At 38.3% G+C, this 17,056-nt stretch overlaps 1 protein-coding gene across 1 annotated transcript in view; it reads left to right on the top strand.

Annotated features, from left to right (window-relative positions):
* The window catches only part of ALK (ALK receptor tyrosine kinase), a 680,353-nt gene that overhangs the window by 596,791 nt on the left and 66,506 nt on the right, over positions 1-17,056 (top strand). The window contains exon 12 of the mRNA XM_081944717.1: positions 13,814-13,976. Within this exon, the coding sequence (XP_081800843.1) occupies positions 13,814-13,976 (163 nt within the window). The remainder of the gene's footprint in view (positions 1-13,813; positions 13,977-17,056) is intronic.

The following is a 17,056-nucleotide window of genomic DNA, read 5'->3' as shown; positions in this document are numbered from 1 at the left end:
CATTGCCTCCTCCTTAGAGCTAAGAAGAAACGACTGGCCCCAAGTCCCCCTGCTGTTCTCCTGCCTATAAGAGGATTAGAATTTACTATCTTCTAGTTTCTAGCTAACTACTTTTAATCATTCCACTATCATATTGTATCCTGCCTAAACACTAGATTTTACTAAATATTTACTAAATATTAAATATGTAGTAATTAGAACAGGACTTTTTTCTATCATTTACTTCCAATCTATTGAAAACTTGTCAAATTCTGTGTCTTTGATTATAAGTTTCATTTATCACCTGTGACAACATCAGTTCTAATGTGCGTGTGTTTGTGTTGTAATTTTATACATATATACTTAATATTACACAGACACATATATCTGTGAGTGTGTGAGTGTAGTATTATAGATAGATACGTAGATAGATGATAGATAGATAGATAGATAGATAGATAGATAGATAGATAGATAGATAGATAGATAGATAATGGATGGATGGATTACACACAGAGAAATACATATCTGTGTGTATGTGTGTGTTTGTGTATGTGTGATATTATTGTTACTTTTATTTCTTTCTCCTTGCTGGCTCCTCCCTTCCAGCTTCTGCCAGCAGAATGGCTCCCACAGAGTCTATCAGAAGGTAGATCCTTTTTCAGATGGCAAATGTCATTTCCTAGGAAAGATTGTGAGTCACATGAGTTAATCAGATAAAGGAGCTGAAAGGAACAGCAGAGCAAATATTAATTACAATAAAATTGCATTTGTTGGCTCTTTGCATGCAATTATGCTAACTGAACTGTTGGCATAATGCAATAAAGATGTCTGCAGAATTCGATTTCTATATAAAGTGGCAGTTAACTCAGTCAGTGGCCAATTCTAATCCAAAAAGCACTTGTGGTGGAAGTGTTAGATGCATTAGTCTTAGATATGACTTCAGCTATCAAAGTGTTTTTCCCCACGACCATATTACAGTGCTAGCCATCCATCTTGAATTGGCAACAAGCTATATAGGCATAACATTTGCTGTTCACATTGATGATTCTACTCCATCTTTATTGCCTTGGTTCCCAGTCTCTGCCAGTCTGCTGATTTCCCTCTAAAATACTGGAATGCAAATACTAACAGATTTTGCAACTCTTAAGGCTGCCCTTGGATGGTGACAGAAGAAGGAAAGGCTATTTTGATTCAATTCAGCTAACAGTGACTCAATGCTGTCTCGCTCATGGTCTGGGGACAAAATGAAAATGAAATCACCGAGGCACTGATGAAAAATCATTTTGCCCAATGATGATTATACAATAGCTAACTGGCCTAAAAATACTGGGTCGTTAAAGGAGAATGATTCCTTTTTGGTAAATGTTTAAGATGAAGAAGGAGTAGATACTGTATATTAGGAAATGCACAGAAAGTCTGCTCTTACTACAGAACTTCTATGATGGACAGCCTGCCTTTCTGTAGACACTACATGAAGTCAAGATTATATGTAATTCCCATTTCGTCCAGGATCAGGAATGCAGGTTTTGCTCTTATAATCATCTCCAAAACCACAGTAATATTCCTGTAATATGCATAACAAACCATTAAATTATATTGCCAAAAGAAATGTAATGAGGAATATGGTCAGGATGGATTCTGCCTGCTGACCATTAATTGTGGATAAAACCTGACCTGACCTGTATCACTGAAACCTGTTTTGGCAATGGGGGGATTGTTCCCCTCTCTGAAATGTGCCCTCTGGGGTTTCATGTGTGGCCCATTTGCAACTCCATGGCAGGGATAGGGGAGTGGCTGTTGTCTTTTGGGAGGCCACTGGGGCCTCTGTCTCAGACATTGCCAGATGTGAGACCCTTTTTGTGAGGTCGGGCCATAGGGATCAGTGGAGATGATTGCTCATTTACCTTTCTTCCTGTACTGTAAAAGCGTCACTGTCCATGATCCTGTGGACTGACAGTGAAGTTCACCATTTTATGATTCTGGGGTTGCTGCCTTTCCTCTCAGTCTGGGCTCTGAGGTAGTTTGGGAATTCATGGACACCATGGCAGCCATGGATCTGGCCAACTTGCCCATGACTCTACTCACACAGTGGGCCACACATTAGCTCTGATTTTTGCCTCCAGCAGTGGCATCATGATCTGGGTTTGGGAGAGACTGCCATCAGGCCTCTATCATTGACATATCTTGGCCCCAACTCAATCCTGGCAAGATAGAGTGCTATGGATTGTTACCCCCACCAGGCCCAAATAAGATAGTACTTCCATGGACAGAGCTAGTGTACAATTTGGAGGTTTGCCTGGATCCTTGGATCCTGCTTTGAGGAACAGGTGGGAGCTGTGCCTGGGGGGAGGGGGGGTTGCACTAGTTCTGATCTGATCTCATCTGATGCATCACTTGAGCCCTTTCTCAAATCCAGGAAGCCTTGCTTACAGACACTCATCTTTGGTCATTTCCCATTAGGATTACTGCAAAGGTGCAGTGGAGTTGCCCTTGAAGACCACTTGGAAGCTATAACTGGTCCAGAATGCAGGAGCACGCACAGTGATGAGTGCACCTAGGTTTACCCATATAACACTCTGCTGTGCAAGCTGCACTGCCTCCCAATTTCATTCCAGGTGCAATTCAAGGCACTGATTATTCCCTTTAGAGCTCTATAAGGAACAGGGTGAAATTATCTGAGGGATTGCCTCTCCCTAAGGACAGCTATCTATCCTACCAGATGAGATAGGGTGGGAATGTTCCTGTTTAATGCTTCCCTTGAATATTGCCATCTCACAGGACCTAAGAAAATCTTGTCCTAGGAAGTCCTATGATCCTTTCCTTTGAAATTTACCTATACTGTCCTAATATTCCATAAAGCACTTACGTCCTGGCTTTTCCCCTAAACACTGGAATGGGATGAAGCAGATAAGAGGACTTAATGAGGATGTTGGAAGGTTAACTTTGATGCCGTGTTTTCAGCATTAATGGTTTTAACAGACTTATGTTATACTTTTTTTAATTAATGTTGTTTTGATTGTTGACTGGAAGCTGCCAGAGTTCAACATAAGATGGGCAGCTCTATACATGCAAGAAAGAAAAGGGAGGGAGTGGGGAAGAGGTTGGATGAGAAACTATAGCCAAGTTACAGAGGAATCAGAGGAGAGAACAACAGAGTGGAAAAAGGAAGAGCAAAAACACCCTTGAAAGCAATTAGCACAGCTACTTTGATTCAACAGCACAGATCAAAATGGCAATAGTTTAAAAACAGTCAGTGCCTTCCCAGCAGATAAGCAGAATATACATCACAAAAGAAATAAAAAACACAACCAAACAGTTCACTGCCTCTGTTTGACTGGCATGCTCCTGTGCCTTCACTCCTGTGCCTCTTTCCTTTTGCTTTTTCTATTTGTCGGCTCAAATGGTCTTTCTCACTTCTAATTAACAGAGGTCAGTTCTTTATTTAATCATTGTTCATGGCCACCCAACTTGCAAATTAAGAATTCTTCAGATTACATCCCCCCCCCCCCCAAGGTCTGGGGTGTGGATGTTTCTAATATCCTGTGCAATGAGGGTTGACATACATGACTCATTTAACTTCTCTGCAATTTCCTTCACTGCCTTTGGTCTTCTTTTGCTCAACTAACAAAACCATTTAATTTCCACAGAGCAGAAAGACCCATTATATTCTTCATTACTGTGCTTCTTCCCTGTCTCTCCATTTGACTATTTATTGCTATGTAACAATATATTATATAGATATAGATATCTTTAGTCTTCCTGCAGATCCATCGCAAGCTTGAAGGCCATCTTCCACGTTTCCTTCCATCATTAACCTCTTTCCAACTTATTGCAGAAAAAAGTTAATGTGCTAAGTCCCACTCCATTGCACACAGAGATGCCATTAAGCAGGAGCAACACAAATGAAAAGTTTCCTTCTTTACTGTGTTAGACAGTTGTCTTGTAAATTATTCAGATATGTTTTGTCTAGCTATTTGTCTGGGACACAATATTCATCCTTTTTTCCAGGAATTAAATGGCACAACTTTTCTTATTATTATGACGTCTCTAGCAACAAAATTGGCATTAGGAAAATACACATAGAAAACAAATAATAAGTAATTTAATTGCATAGACCTACAATTACTTATTTATTACTTCTCAGCACTTTATTGGGATTGAGGTTAGAAATAAAGTATAAAACTTCCTCTCCTAAATATCGGTTTATGTGTGAAGGCATTGATATAACAAAATATGTTATTTTGTTATAATTTTCTTACGTGTCCTAAATTCATTTTAAAAAGCAAGGTGGAGTTTTACAACTACATCTAAAGCATCTTCATCCCCTCCCCCTCCCCTGTGTGACCTGCACATGGCTGCATTATATAGTGATAATGTCAGGGTTCCAAGTAACCTCAATGAAAGAAGACGCCAAGGCTTGAATTTCCTCAAAGTTCCATTTTATTACATATGTCATATTGGCACATCTGGCAAAACCCGGATCTGAAGGCTTCCAGGTTTTCCCCACCCAGTTGAAAGTTCAAGACCATGCCCAGAACCCACATGTCCATCACATGGCCCAATCAGGCACCATTCCAGACTGGAGGTGTTTCTCAAGCACACCCATCCAGGTGCAGGGCAAGTGCAGGGCAAGTTGTCCTTGACTTCCTGAGAAAGGAATTTTATTTTAACTACATATCACCCATAGTCCATACAATCCTCCCTCCCACTTTCCCACAGTAGAAAATGTGGCAGGCTTGAAAGCCCAATGTAAAAGATGGCTTCCAGGCTGACAGGTAGAAGCTGAAGTAGAGCATATCTGACTCAACACACACAATCTTTCTTATTCCATTTTCCTGCAATCTTGAACTTAAACCACTCTCACAAACCCCCATAGGCCTTGGGAGTTCACTGAGCACAAATTCTTGGTTTGCCATTTGTGCTGATGTTAAATTCATCTCCTCCTGCATTTCCAGGGTGTTCCCCTGTATATATGTAATCTGATGCCTTTTTTAATGGACGGTCCCATTTCATGTTGAGACCAATAAGTGTGAGATCATCCAGTTTGAATGTTAATAGGAAGAGGCTAGATCAGATTAGTATCTTCTGGCTGTGGTATAGGGAAAAAAGACATCATGTGTCTAGGAAAGTTTATGCCACCAAGAAAAGGCATACTAAGCAATAACGTTATAAAGTTATATTATGTTTTTCCTGGGATGGGAAAAGTCTGTTAGAGAATGATTTTTGCCAGGTAGTATTAGGTTCAAGCAATATGTAATTATGTGATGCGTTTTCTAATCTTAATAAAAGCTTTCCTTGAATAAATCTCCTTAATTAACTGTTGGCTCAGAAGTACTTATGTTAATGTACTTAGACCTATGAAGCACAGTTAAGATGCCTGTTGCTGTTCTCCTTATAGTAGCACGCTTACATTTTTGAGCAGCGAAATTGCTTTCTACTCCCACTGAATATATGTCTTTTCTCCCTGTAGGTCAGATTAAGTTTTCTAAAATTAATCTTAAAATACTTACAGTTGTTTAAGCAACTCTGTACATTAGCCATGCTCTATTTTGCAAGATATGGTAGATGTTGAGCAGGAGCGCCAGATAGTTATTATTAATTCTGATAGTTCCATGGAAGTCCTGATGCTGAGAGGCAATCAGTGGGGGGGGGGCTGTTGTGGGTCACCATATGGGTCAGGCACTGCTTTAAAGTTTGGCTTACTACTTTTGTTAAAGAATCTGGTAAGCCCTATGGGAGGCAGTTGTGTTTTGCCAGTCTCAGGTGTGGCTTGGTAGAAATAAAGGCAGAGTCCAGGTATTTACCTCAATAAGCTGTACACATTTTTTCAGCTGAATAAAGATGGGTCCTTCAAAGCAACACTAAACACACTGTCACATGCATATGTCTATGCTTGCTAGTTTACTTAATTATACAGAGAAGCTGGCACTCTATAGATAAGATAAAGAAGCACAGAAATAGTCAACCATTTCCCTTGATGGCATTCCAAGGACATTGGGTGGTACCTCAGGGATATTGGGTATTTCCTGTGGAAATTTCCATGTCCCTGAAGGCCTGCTGAGATAACAGTGCCAACTGCACATAGGTTCTCTCAAGACTGTCATTAGAATTATTAGATTCATGATGAATGGCTGGGCTGAGTTGGTTTGTTCCAATACATATAATTGTGCTTTTACATTACCTCTCTTAGTCTCTGCAAGTGACAGTTGAGAATTACATGAATAGATTCCAAGAGGGGACTGCTGTGCTAGTGTATTGCAATATCGTGTAACTTTGATTCTTGGCTACTTGCTTTTTCAATATGTTGAGGTGAGAGGAGAGATGTTAACCAGCTGCTCTTCATCAGCAACATGTTCCTGGGCTTTCTTTAATTTCAGGACATATTTCTTCCAGATGTTTGGTGATCTCTATAATATAAATCATATAAAGATGGTTAAGAAATATAGGGTACAGTATTAATTCTTAAAGCCTATAAGTGATGTAAATTATGAGTATTGTCTTCAAGAGACAAATCATTTTAACATCTACCTGAAACTGAAATTAATTTTAGGCCACTTCATGGTGGAAAATATTTTTCTCTTGCATGAATACATGAATACATATATTTATCCGTTACATTTATATCATGCTGATTATCTAAAACCTTGATATTTATAAAAAAACAATAGTTAAAACATCAACAATAATACAATTACAAGTTAAAATATCTATGGTATACATTGAATAATTTATCATTATAAATGTCATATTCCTAATAATCTTGATGGAAGAATTATCATCTAATCCAGCAAAAACAATAAAACAACAATTGCAATAACGATTATTGATAGTGAGTAATTAGCTTTCAATTGTGCTCCAGATGGTTTTTTACTATCTCCTGGAATGTTGTTAAACATGGGATAAATCTAATTTTGAGGGAATTGGGACCATAACAAAATAGCACTTGGTCCTTTTTACTTCATGAAAGTAGAAAACATAGAATAATAGGGTTGGAAGAGACCTTGGAGGTCTTCTAGTTCAACCCCTTGCCCATGGTTGGAGATCCTATATACTATTCCAGATAAATGGCTGCTCAATCACTTCTTGAATTTCCAGTGATGGAGCACTCACAACTTATGGAGGTAAGCCATTCCACTAATTAATTGTTCTCACTGTCTGGAAATTTCTTCTTAGTTCTAGGTTGGATCTCTCTTTAATAATCTTCCATCTGTAATTTCTGGTCCTGCCCTCAGCTGCTTTGGAGTCCCTCAAATACTGGAAGAATGTGATCATATCTTCCCTCATTTCTCTCTTTCTTAGAGTAGACTTATTAGTTCCCGCAGTCATTCATCATATAGTTTAACCTCTAGACACCTTTTTATTTTTGTTATTGTTCTCTGAACTCTTTCTAGGGCCTCAACTTTTTTGGGGGGTATTGTGGTAAATGGAATTGGACACAGCATTCTAAGTGTGGTCTCACCAGTACAGCATAAAGTGGTACAGACACTTTATGTGATCTTGAAATTATCCCTCTGTTGAAAATGAGATCCTCTTACCTAGCATGATTTTCAGTTTCATGGGAGGCAATGCTTTGTTCTAATTACTCCATCATTGATGCATTGGCAGCATTACATAAAGGGGCTCTATACAAAATTGTGGTGTCAGAAGCTTTGCTGTTATAGTGGACATACAAGGAGGTTTTCAGCAGGAAAAAGGAAGAATTCGGGTTTTGATGCGAAATAAAATACGGTATTTTTCAGAGTGTAAGACGCACCGGAGTATAAGACGCAGCAAGGTTTTGAAGAGGAAAATTTTTTAAAAAAGTTTTTGCACTCTGCAAACCTCCCCAAAACAGCCCATTTTTCGCGAAAACTGGCCTGTTTTTTTTTTAAAGGGCATGAATATCCCTTAGGAGGCTTGTAGAGTGCTCCTGGGGAAGGGGCAAAAACAAGCAAAAAACGACCCGTTTTTCGCAAAAACAGGCCCATTTTTGTCAAAAAAAGGGCATGGATAGCCTTTAGCTTATAGAATGCTGCTGGAGGGGCAAAAAAGGGGTTGTTTTTCACTCATTTCTGCCCTCTCCAGCCCCCAGGAGCTCTCTGAAAGACTTCTGAAAGCTATGCAAGGCCATTTTGGTGAAAGGGGCGGGATTTCAGGAGGCAAAAAATGCTGTATTCAGTGTATAAGATGCACCCAGATTTTCAGCCTCTTTTTTGAGGGAAAAGGGTTTGTTTTATACTCTGAAAAATACGGTAGTCTTTAGGGACACGGTGGCTCAGTGGTTAAGATGCTGAGTTTGTCAATCAGAAAGATCAGCAGTTTGGTGGTTCGAATCCCTAGTGCCACATAACGGAGTGAGCTCCCATTGCTTGTCCCAGCTTCTATCAACCTAGCAGTTCGAAAGCATATAAAAATGCAAGTAGAAAAATAGGGACCATCTTGGTGGGAAGGTAACAGCATTCCGTGCACCTTTGTCATTTAGTCATGCCGGCCACATGACCACAGAGACATCTTTGGACAGAGCTGGCTCAACGGCTTTGAAACAGACATGAACACTGCCCCCTAGAGTCAGGAACAACTAGCACATATGTGTGAGGGGAACCATTATCTTTAAAGTAGCCTTTGTACAGCAAATGAACCTAAAATGAGACTTCTTTGTGTTTAATATTAACAAGGAAGAATAAAGTGTGATATACTTTTATCAGTTGCTGTAAATATGAAAGCAAGTGAAAATGCTTGTTTCAATGGACTCTTACATCCTAAAATATCAGAACATTGTTTTAATTGTGAGATTGGATGACTTGGACGAAAGAAAAACCCATCACGTACAAGTCTCCTGACATCACAATCCACTGAGGACTTTGCAGAGGTGGAATAAATATAGCTTAGGTGGCTGCAATATTTCTTTTGCTGAAATCTACCATTTCTAAGTGATAAATTGCATCATCTTTAATCCCCTTAAAAAGTACATATTGACAGGGCTGATTATAAGGGAAAACCACTGAAATGCTGGGCTCAGTTCTATTCAGCTCCTCAACTTGCTATTCAACAGATGATGCAAATAATCCAAATAATGTGGGTTTTTTTCATGCCGCCAAGGCCTGTATTAAGATAGTTTGTTTGCGTGTATATATCATGAAATAATTTGCAAACTTTTTGCCCAGTGGACAAATAATGTCCTATGACTGCTTAGGGTAAAACCTATGAATGCAAAAATATCATCTTATATAGCAGGAATCATATATACAAATCATTGCTTGAAGTCATAAAAAGGGCAACAGATCCAAACAAAGTAAGGATAGAGAATCCTTACTTGAAATGTATTTTTGTTGGAGGCTAATTTGCACCTGGATTTTTCAGAACTACGCTTAACTGCAAGACAATCACCCCCTTTTTTGCTGTATCAGTATTTCTTCTGAACAGTTGAGCAATTGATTATATATCCAGCAACTTGGTTTAAATTTAGCTGGATTTTACAATTTGTAGCAATGCTTCAGATAACAGGATTATCCAATTGAGGTATCTCTCTGTTTAGTAATACAGAACAAAGAAAAACACATTCATTTGCCAATGCAATGCAGAACAGCATTATGTTGTCTGCAGATGAAAAATGCTTCACCAGAGTTTCTGGAGCTAGTTAAAGGGCTTCCATTTCCCCACACCTGCTTTCATTTATGGAGATCAAAAGCTGTGCTGTAAACGGAATTTCTCCCAAACATGTAGCAACCTATAGAATCTGTTCTGTGTAGTGTTTTAATGGCTTGTGTGTGACACCCTGCAAATTTCTTTTCCTCGGTTCTTGGAGGGACGAGTGGGGAAAAAATCAATAATACACAAAAGAGAAATATTGATTTTTACTGGAAATGACTTCTTCCTTCTCCAAAGTATCATAGGCTGTGTTTAAAGGAGCGTTGGATATTTGATATGCTTAAAGCTTCAGGCAAATGCTACATTTAATAAAGCTTTTAGATCAATGTGGGTTCTACGTACATTTCTTGGTAGAGGGAAAGTGAATTAAATCAATCTGTGGCATAAGCCTTTGCTTCATACTTGTATTCAGACTAAGATATAAACTTCATAGTTAAACCTCATAAGGGGATGAGACACATACCTTTCCAAAACTGGAAAAGGGAAATCGTAATCTATTTCATTTTTAATTTGGATGTATTTTTATTTTCCAATTGCTCAATAACCATATTTACCCTAGGCTAAGTCTATGCAGTATAGCATAAAAAATGAAAGTTAAAATAAAAGGCTGATGTTGTTAGCTCCTGAGATGATGTGTTTTCCTTTGCCCAATGTAGGACTGGCCCAGTTCCCACCAAGTCTCTGATTCTTTTTAATGGTTCAGAGTCCACATTGGCATATTCTTGGAGATGCTTCACAAGGCAAGGCAGAAGAATGCATACTTTATTAGGGAAAGGCTCCAGATGTTCTTCCCAGGATCTCTGGTAGTAAGGACATCTTAAGTTCTGAGAAGCTGCTGTCTGCCAAGAGATGGCAAAACTGGATTGAGGGAATTAGGGGCCTATCAGCCCCTTCATATAGGTGGATCCTATTCAGCATTTCAAAAGGAAAAGAAAATTCAGATTTGTTTGAATTATACCACAGCCCCTGCTGGATATTACTTCCTGACCCCCTGTTGAAGACACTTGAATACAAATCTACTAAAACAAGTATGAAAAGTAATTTTTAAAGATAGAAAATGAAATGATGGGAAAGACAGTGGTCCTTAGAGGTAGAAAATTGTCATCAGACCAACATCTTGTGGCCACAGGTCCTTTTCAGAATAAAGTAGACATTTGAGCCAACGTTAAACATAAGAATAAGAAAGAAAAATAGGAAATTCAATTGGAAATAATACCGAAGCAATGCTTCTCCAGAATTGTTTTTCAATAAATGATTCTTGGATTCAATAAAATTATTAACAGAATAAGAAATGTTTCTTTGGCATCATCATCAGGTGATTTTGTAACAGCCCAAAAAAAGATAGAAATTATCCAAATAATATTTTTGTCAACGGCTCAATACCGTCTAATGGTTGCTATTTTCATCAAGCAATGACCACTAGTACTAGTTTGAAATGATTAGTATGAATAATTGGATATAGTTCCAAACTTTTTTTAATACATTATATTCCTTATATATGATTAGCTGTCTTAATGATATGCCTGCCATACAAAGCGTTGCAAATTCTTTCAGGCTTGAAGGTCACATATATTTAGGCATACAGGTTTATGAATACGAAATGGTGTCACGCATCTTTTAGCATTCTTACTTTATGTTTGGGCACCAATTATCAGTGTCAGAAAAAAATGTAAAGAATTAAGCAATGTCAGACTTAGAATGTAAAGGATAAGCTCATGATATAGGAAAATCATTAAACAATTAAACTGTCCTTATTTCTTAATGAGACATGGGGATAAATCTTCACAGTTCAATTTTTCTTGTGTAATCTTCTCTTTTGCTGTATGATTTTTCTCTTTTCTTAAAAAAATATCTTTTTTCAAGGTCACTTGCTACCACTTGAGGGAACATGTTTAATTTTTCACCAGAGATAACACAACCGTTTCTTAATATTCCTGGTATAAACTTTTGCTTGCTCATTTTATTTAACATATGCTCTGTTACAGCTGGTCTAAACCTACTGGGACAGAAAAGTGTTAAGACTTCTAGATTGCTGGCAGGATATCCCCCTGTTTTTCTGATTTGCAGTTAAACAGAGGAACATGAATTTCTCTGAGAGTGCAATACTTTTCAAAAAAGATTAAGTTGGCTAGGGAAAGGTTCAAATAGGAAATGTAGCTTGCATTCTACTTCAGAATCTTTACTCCATTAATATGAAAATCTTGGATTCTTCCACATAGTTTCTCATTCTTTCCCTTGAGGCATTATGAAACTAGGGACATCAGAAGTGCATTTGACATCTCACTGAAGGTAATGCAAAGCTTCATTTATATTACAGATCAGGATTACATCCTTTATAGCTTGATGCTATAAGCAATCTTGTCATAGCATAAGGCTATCACATAGAAAGTATATGATAAATTGTCGTCCCCTTCAGCTCTAACACTTATTTGAGAAATTATTAATCACCATATTAACATCAGTTGCCCCATGGCATCAGAGTCATGAAATCCTGACTTCTGAGCATCAGAGTCATGAAATCCTGGCTTCTGGGTCTTCAAAATATGGACAGCTTAGTTTCGTTGGAAGAAAGAATGGATTCAGTGTTAAGAAAAGCACAGAGGATGCAATAATTAGAATATATAGAACATGTACTGTCATTGTAGGAGCTTCTAAGATCCACTGGGTCCACCTTGAATGTGCTAAAATTGTTTCACTGGTATATCATAATGAGTTGCTGTATAGGACAGGCCTATCTCAGTCAATAAAAATCTCAGCCTAAGAATGTAATTCTAAAGGATGCAAATTCTTTTCATTTTTCTGTCTCATGGGCTTTATTTCCCATTTCTGAAAGCAGATGTGTGGACAACAAAGTTCCAAGCCTTCACATTAAGATAATCTTTCTAAAAGTGGTTAATTTATTACCATTATAATAGTTCTCCAAGAAGGGCAAAATAATAAACATATAGTTATCACATAATTTTCATTGTGATTTAAGTTCCTGAAAAATTTAGGGCACCCATTTTGCCCATTAATCTTTCATGTATATTTTTTTAAGTGTGGCATGTAAAATTTGATATAGCCATTGGTGTAGGCTCTGTGGATTGAAAAAGAAGTAGTTATTTTGTAATCTGTGCATTTCTCATCCTTGATTTTGGAATTTTTATCATACCCTTTTATTATGTTTAACAGAATAACAAAATCAATAAAATAGTATCACACAATCAAAATAATAATAAAACCTTCAACAAAGCACACTCCAGTCCTACATTCAGGTTTTCTGAAAGTAAATTCTACTGAATTCTACTGAATTTAATTTGGAGTGAACACTTTAAGGGCCTCTTCAGGTGTTGGGAATCTGTATACTGAGGCCACCAATCATTCTTTGGGCTTTGGAGATCTGACATGGAACTGCTCTTACTTGAATGTGAATACCGCTTCCCCCACAAAAAGGACACCTGCTTTATTGGGCCCAAAACACAGGGAATTATGCATTTGCATTCAAATAAATATGATTATAATTACTTTTCAGAATTTGCAACTGAACATGTGAAGGTCTGGGAGAAAAAAGGACATTCTCAAGTCATTTTGAAGCATTCAGCTAAACTTTAAAAAATTAAAATGCAAGTCACAATGGAGGGGAAACCCAAATCACACAAATATAGCTAAAAGCAATTGCAATTAAGTTTTAATTGCTTTATGGTATCATTTTTGTCCATCGGTATAAATTAGGGGCTAATAATTTGTTATCTGTAGATTTTACATTAACTGGGGAGCATTAAGGGATGATTCTTGCGGTATGAAGGGTAGGCTTAAGCTATATTAGAATTGAGTCTGTTGTATACCTCTACTCCATTCTCTTTTCCTTCAGTTTTCTCTCTGTGCTTTTTTTCTACTCTATATCTATTGAAGATACTCAGTCCTTATTGGGTTCCTTTGGGATTATCTCTCATTTTCGTTTTGTTTCCTACAAATATTTTTTCTCTTTCAAATCTCAAAATCCCCCCAAGTTTGCTCCTACCAGCACATCTATTCTGCATGTGCTTTGCAGGAGAGGGGGCTTCTATGTTAACCAATGAGAGTACATGGCATATTGGAACAATTGAATGTGACATTTATTTTTTTAAACAGGCTCATGTAGATTCTTCATTTGTTGGCATGCAGCCGAGGATATTAACTGCCACCTATTTGATACTGAGGATATACTTGCATGTGTCTCTTTCAGATAATTGGGTGTTTAATACCTGTGGTGCCACTGGATCACAAGGGCCTACTCAGACCCAGTGCAATGATGCCTATAGGATCTCTAATTTCAGTGTACTGGTAGGAACAGAGGAACATTTTCCTGGTGTACAGATATGGAGAGTTCCTGCAGCCAATACATACAGGTGAGCTTTCTTTTACTTATTCATTGAAACATTGATATCCTATTCTTCAGCCCTAAAATGTTCCCAGACTGACTTACAGAATAATATGAGTAAGATAGTTGCTACTCTAAGACTGATACATACATACATACATACATACATACATACATACATACATACATACATACGTGGCCCAGCAGCGGCGGCTGAGCTGTTGGTGGAATCTGACAGCGATGAACACTATGGGACTGCCCCGGAGGCTGAGGAAGACTCTGGGGGGTGTTCGGAGTCAGAGCAGGGACTAGAGAGGCCTGTTGGCCACCAGATGGCGTCTGAGTCAGGGAGCAGTGAGGAGGAACAGAGCGAGGTTGTCCCTGACATACAGATGCAGAGGGCTGATAGGAGGAGGCAGCAGCTGTGGAAACAGGCTCTCAGAAGGAAATAGGACTAATTGGCCCCTCCCAGAGAGCTTATAGGTGGGGCGATGGGAGGGGAATTTTGCAGGAAACAACAGTCTAATAATCTAGGTGAAGCGAAAGCTTCAAGAAGTCCCTGAGTTCAGGCCTTGTTTTCGTAGAGATAGTTTTCTGGGCTCCTAGGCAAGGGGTGGCTTATCTCCCTCCTTAGTCATGGCAGACAGCCAAGCCGGCATCAGTATACATTCAAGGCTTGGGACAGAACACATACATATACATACATACATACATACATACATACATACATACATACATACATACATACACACATACACACACACACACACACACACACACACACACACACACTGGTATACAGTATAAAGTGATATGGAAAGACAAGAGGAAGAAAACCTGAAAGGTACTCAGTTATAATCTATTTGTTTCTTACAACAGTTACTATGTTAAAAAATGAGCTGGCAGAAAACCTGCAGAGCTTGAGCTATTTTCTTTAAACTTTGCTAAGCCTTGAAACATGAAAAAATGAAAAGACAAAGAAATTTCCCCATTGCCTTCAAAGGGCAGTACTAGATTTTATCAAATATTTCAGGAACTAGAAAGAAAGAAAAAATCCTTACTTCTGAAAAATGTAGGGTGAACTAATGACCCTAGGTTTTATCCTTGGCCAGTTCCATTTAAAAGAGCTTAATTAGCCTGTTGTGTAGATCAGCCCATGTCTAAGAGGTATGATTAGCAATTACAATTGTAGCAGATATGAAATGGCATAAGGAACTCTGACATCCGTGCTGTAGTATGAGTACAGCAGTAAATCTTCTATCATAGTTTAAGGAGAGAATTGTGCAGAGTTAAATATGAAACGTCTAGTCTTATGGGAGTGGTAACACAGTATCCAAGTATCCAAGGATACCATAACACTTCTGGCAATTATAATGGGAACTTTTTCATCCCATTATCATTAAATAAATATTAAAAGCTTCTGGTGTAATCTAGTGCAAGAATTTAGGAGATGGCCAAAATCTTGCAAGAACTCATTGAGAACTCTCCAAGGTTTACTTTTGTAACATATTTGTAGTTTTCTGTAATTTTCTCCTTTTCTGTGTCTGTATTTATGAGGAGGAGGAGTTGTCAGATTTGCTATTTCACAACACAGTTGATGACTTCTGGTTTAGAATTTATAAATATCAATGAATAGTGAAACTACTTAAGGGCTGCCAACCTGACTCAATCCTGAATGCTACCCAAAATCCAATGTGAATTATATAATCGTTATACTGTTTAGAAGCACAATTACAGTGCTACTAAGTTCAACCCTTTTATGTTAAAAAATTGCCAAGAGAATTACATTTGGCTGTTTTTTTTTTTTAAGAAATGAAAGGACTTTCTAAACTGTGCCATTTCCACATGAGTTAATATAGTTGATCCCACCTATGATATTTTAACTTTGGTTTTCGTTTCCCAAAATATGCATATTTATTGTATACATATCATACAAAACATATTTTGAAAATGCATTCTAATTTATAATGCATTTTTCATTTCCGTATGGTGTATTTTTGAGTTTTGAACTGTATCATCAAATTCTGAATGCATTTTCCATTGCCATATGGTGTATTTTTGAGTTTCAAACTGTATCATCAAATTCTAATTTTTTAAAACCAAACTGTACAGAAAATGAATTCTTGCCTAACATCAAGATCACCAAGGAGTACCAAATGTTGCAAAGGGATCTGCTCTAGTATGCAAGCAGTAAGACAATATTTTAATGGCATAATTTTACTTTTGTCATTTATTAAATATAATTTTTTAAATAATTTTATTACAATAATATGATTAATACAAACTAAACATAGAGAAAGAGAAGAAAATGGAAAAAAGAGTGAAAGTGCAGGAAAAAAGAACATGGAAGAAAAAGAAAAGAAAGAATATAATATAGAAAAGGAAAAGAATATATAAAGAAGTGACTTCCAACCTTTGCAACAGGTATGAAAAAATCTAGCGTGTTTCCCCACTAATAAGCCCTACCCCCCCAAAAAAAAAGCCTTAGTTAAGATCCCACCCACTCCATTGCACCTACTTGCCTGAAGTGGAGTGAGGCGCACAGGTAAAAATAAAGCTGGGGCAGGAATGGGGGGTGGAGCTGCCCCACATGCCCCAGACACACTTACCTTAGGATAGTTGCACCCAGGCCGCCCAGGCCCTGACACCTGCCTCACCTTGCTGGCCCGCTTCTTCTTTGGCCGCTTGCCACTCCTTGTGCATGTCGCCCCCAGCCTCCGTTTCGCTGTCAGAGGCCTTCAGGAAAGTCCCCTGCAGCCAAAAAACGAGCTCTAGATTGACACATACAGCCTCTCCCCCTCCCCCCCCCCCCCCGACTGCTTTTTGCCATTAGAAAAGGCTTCTGCTGATGAAACAGAGGCTGGGGGCACCATGGTACCCCCAGCCTCTGTTTCATCAGCATGGTACTCAAGTAGAAATTGAGTACCATGCACAAGTTGTGACAAGTGCCCGCAGAAGTGGGCTGGCAGCGGCCACATGGACTCCTGCTGGACAGGGTTGTTGGTGCCTCTGCCATGAGATGAATCAGTGGAAAAAACATCCCCAAAAATAAGAGCTAATGCCTCTTTTGCAGGCACAAAAAAGTTTAGACTGGGTCTTATTTTTGTG

Source organism: Natrix helvetica (genome assembly GCF_964273705.1).
Source record: "Natrix helvetica genome assembly, chromosome: 2".
Lineage (NCBI taxonomy): Eukaryota > Metazoa > Chordata > Lepidosauria > Squamata > Natricidae > Natrix > Natrix helvetica.
Note: the sequence above shows the minus strand (reverse complement) of the source record. Positions and strands in the feature narration are given on the sequence as shown.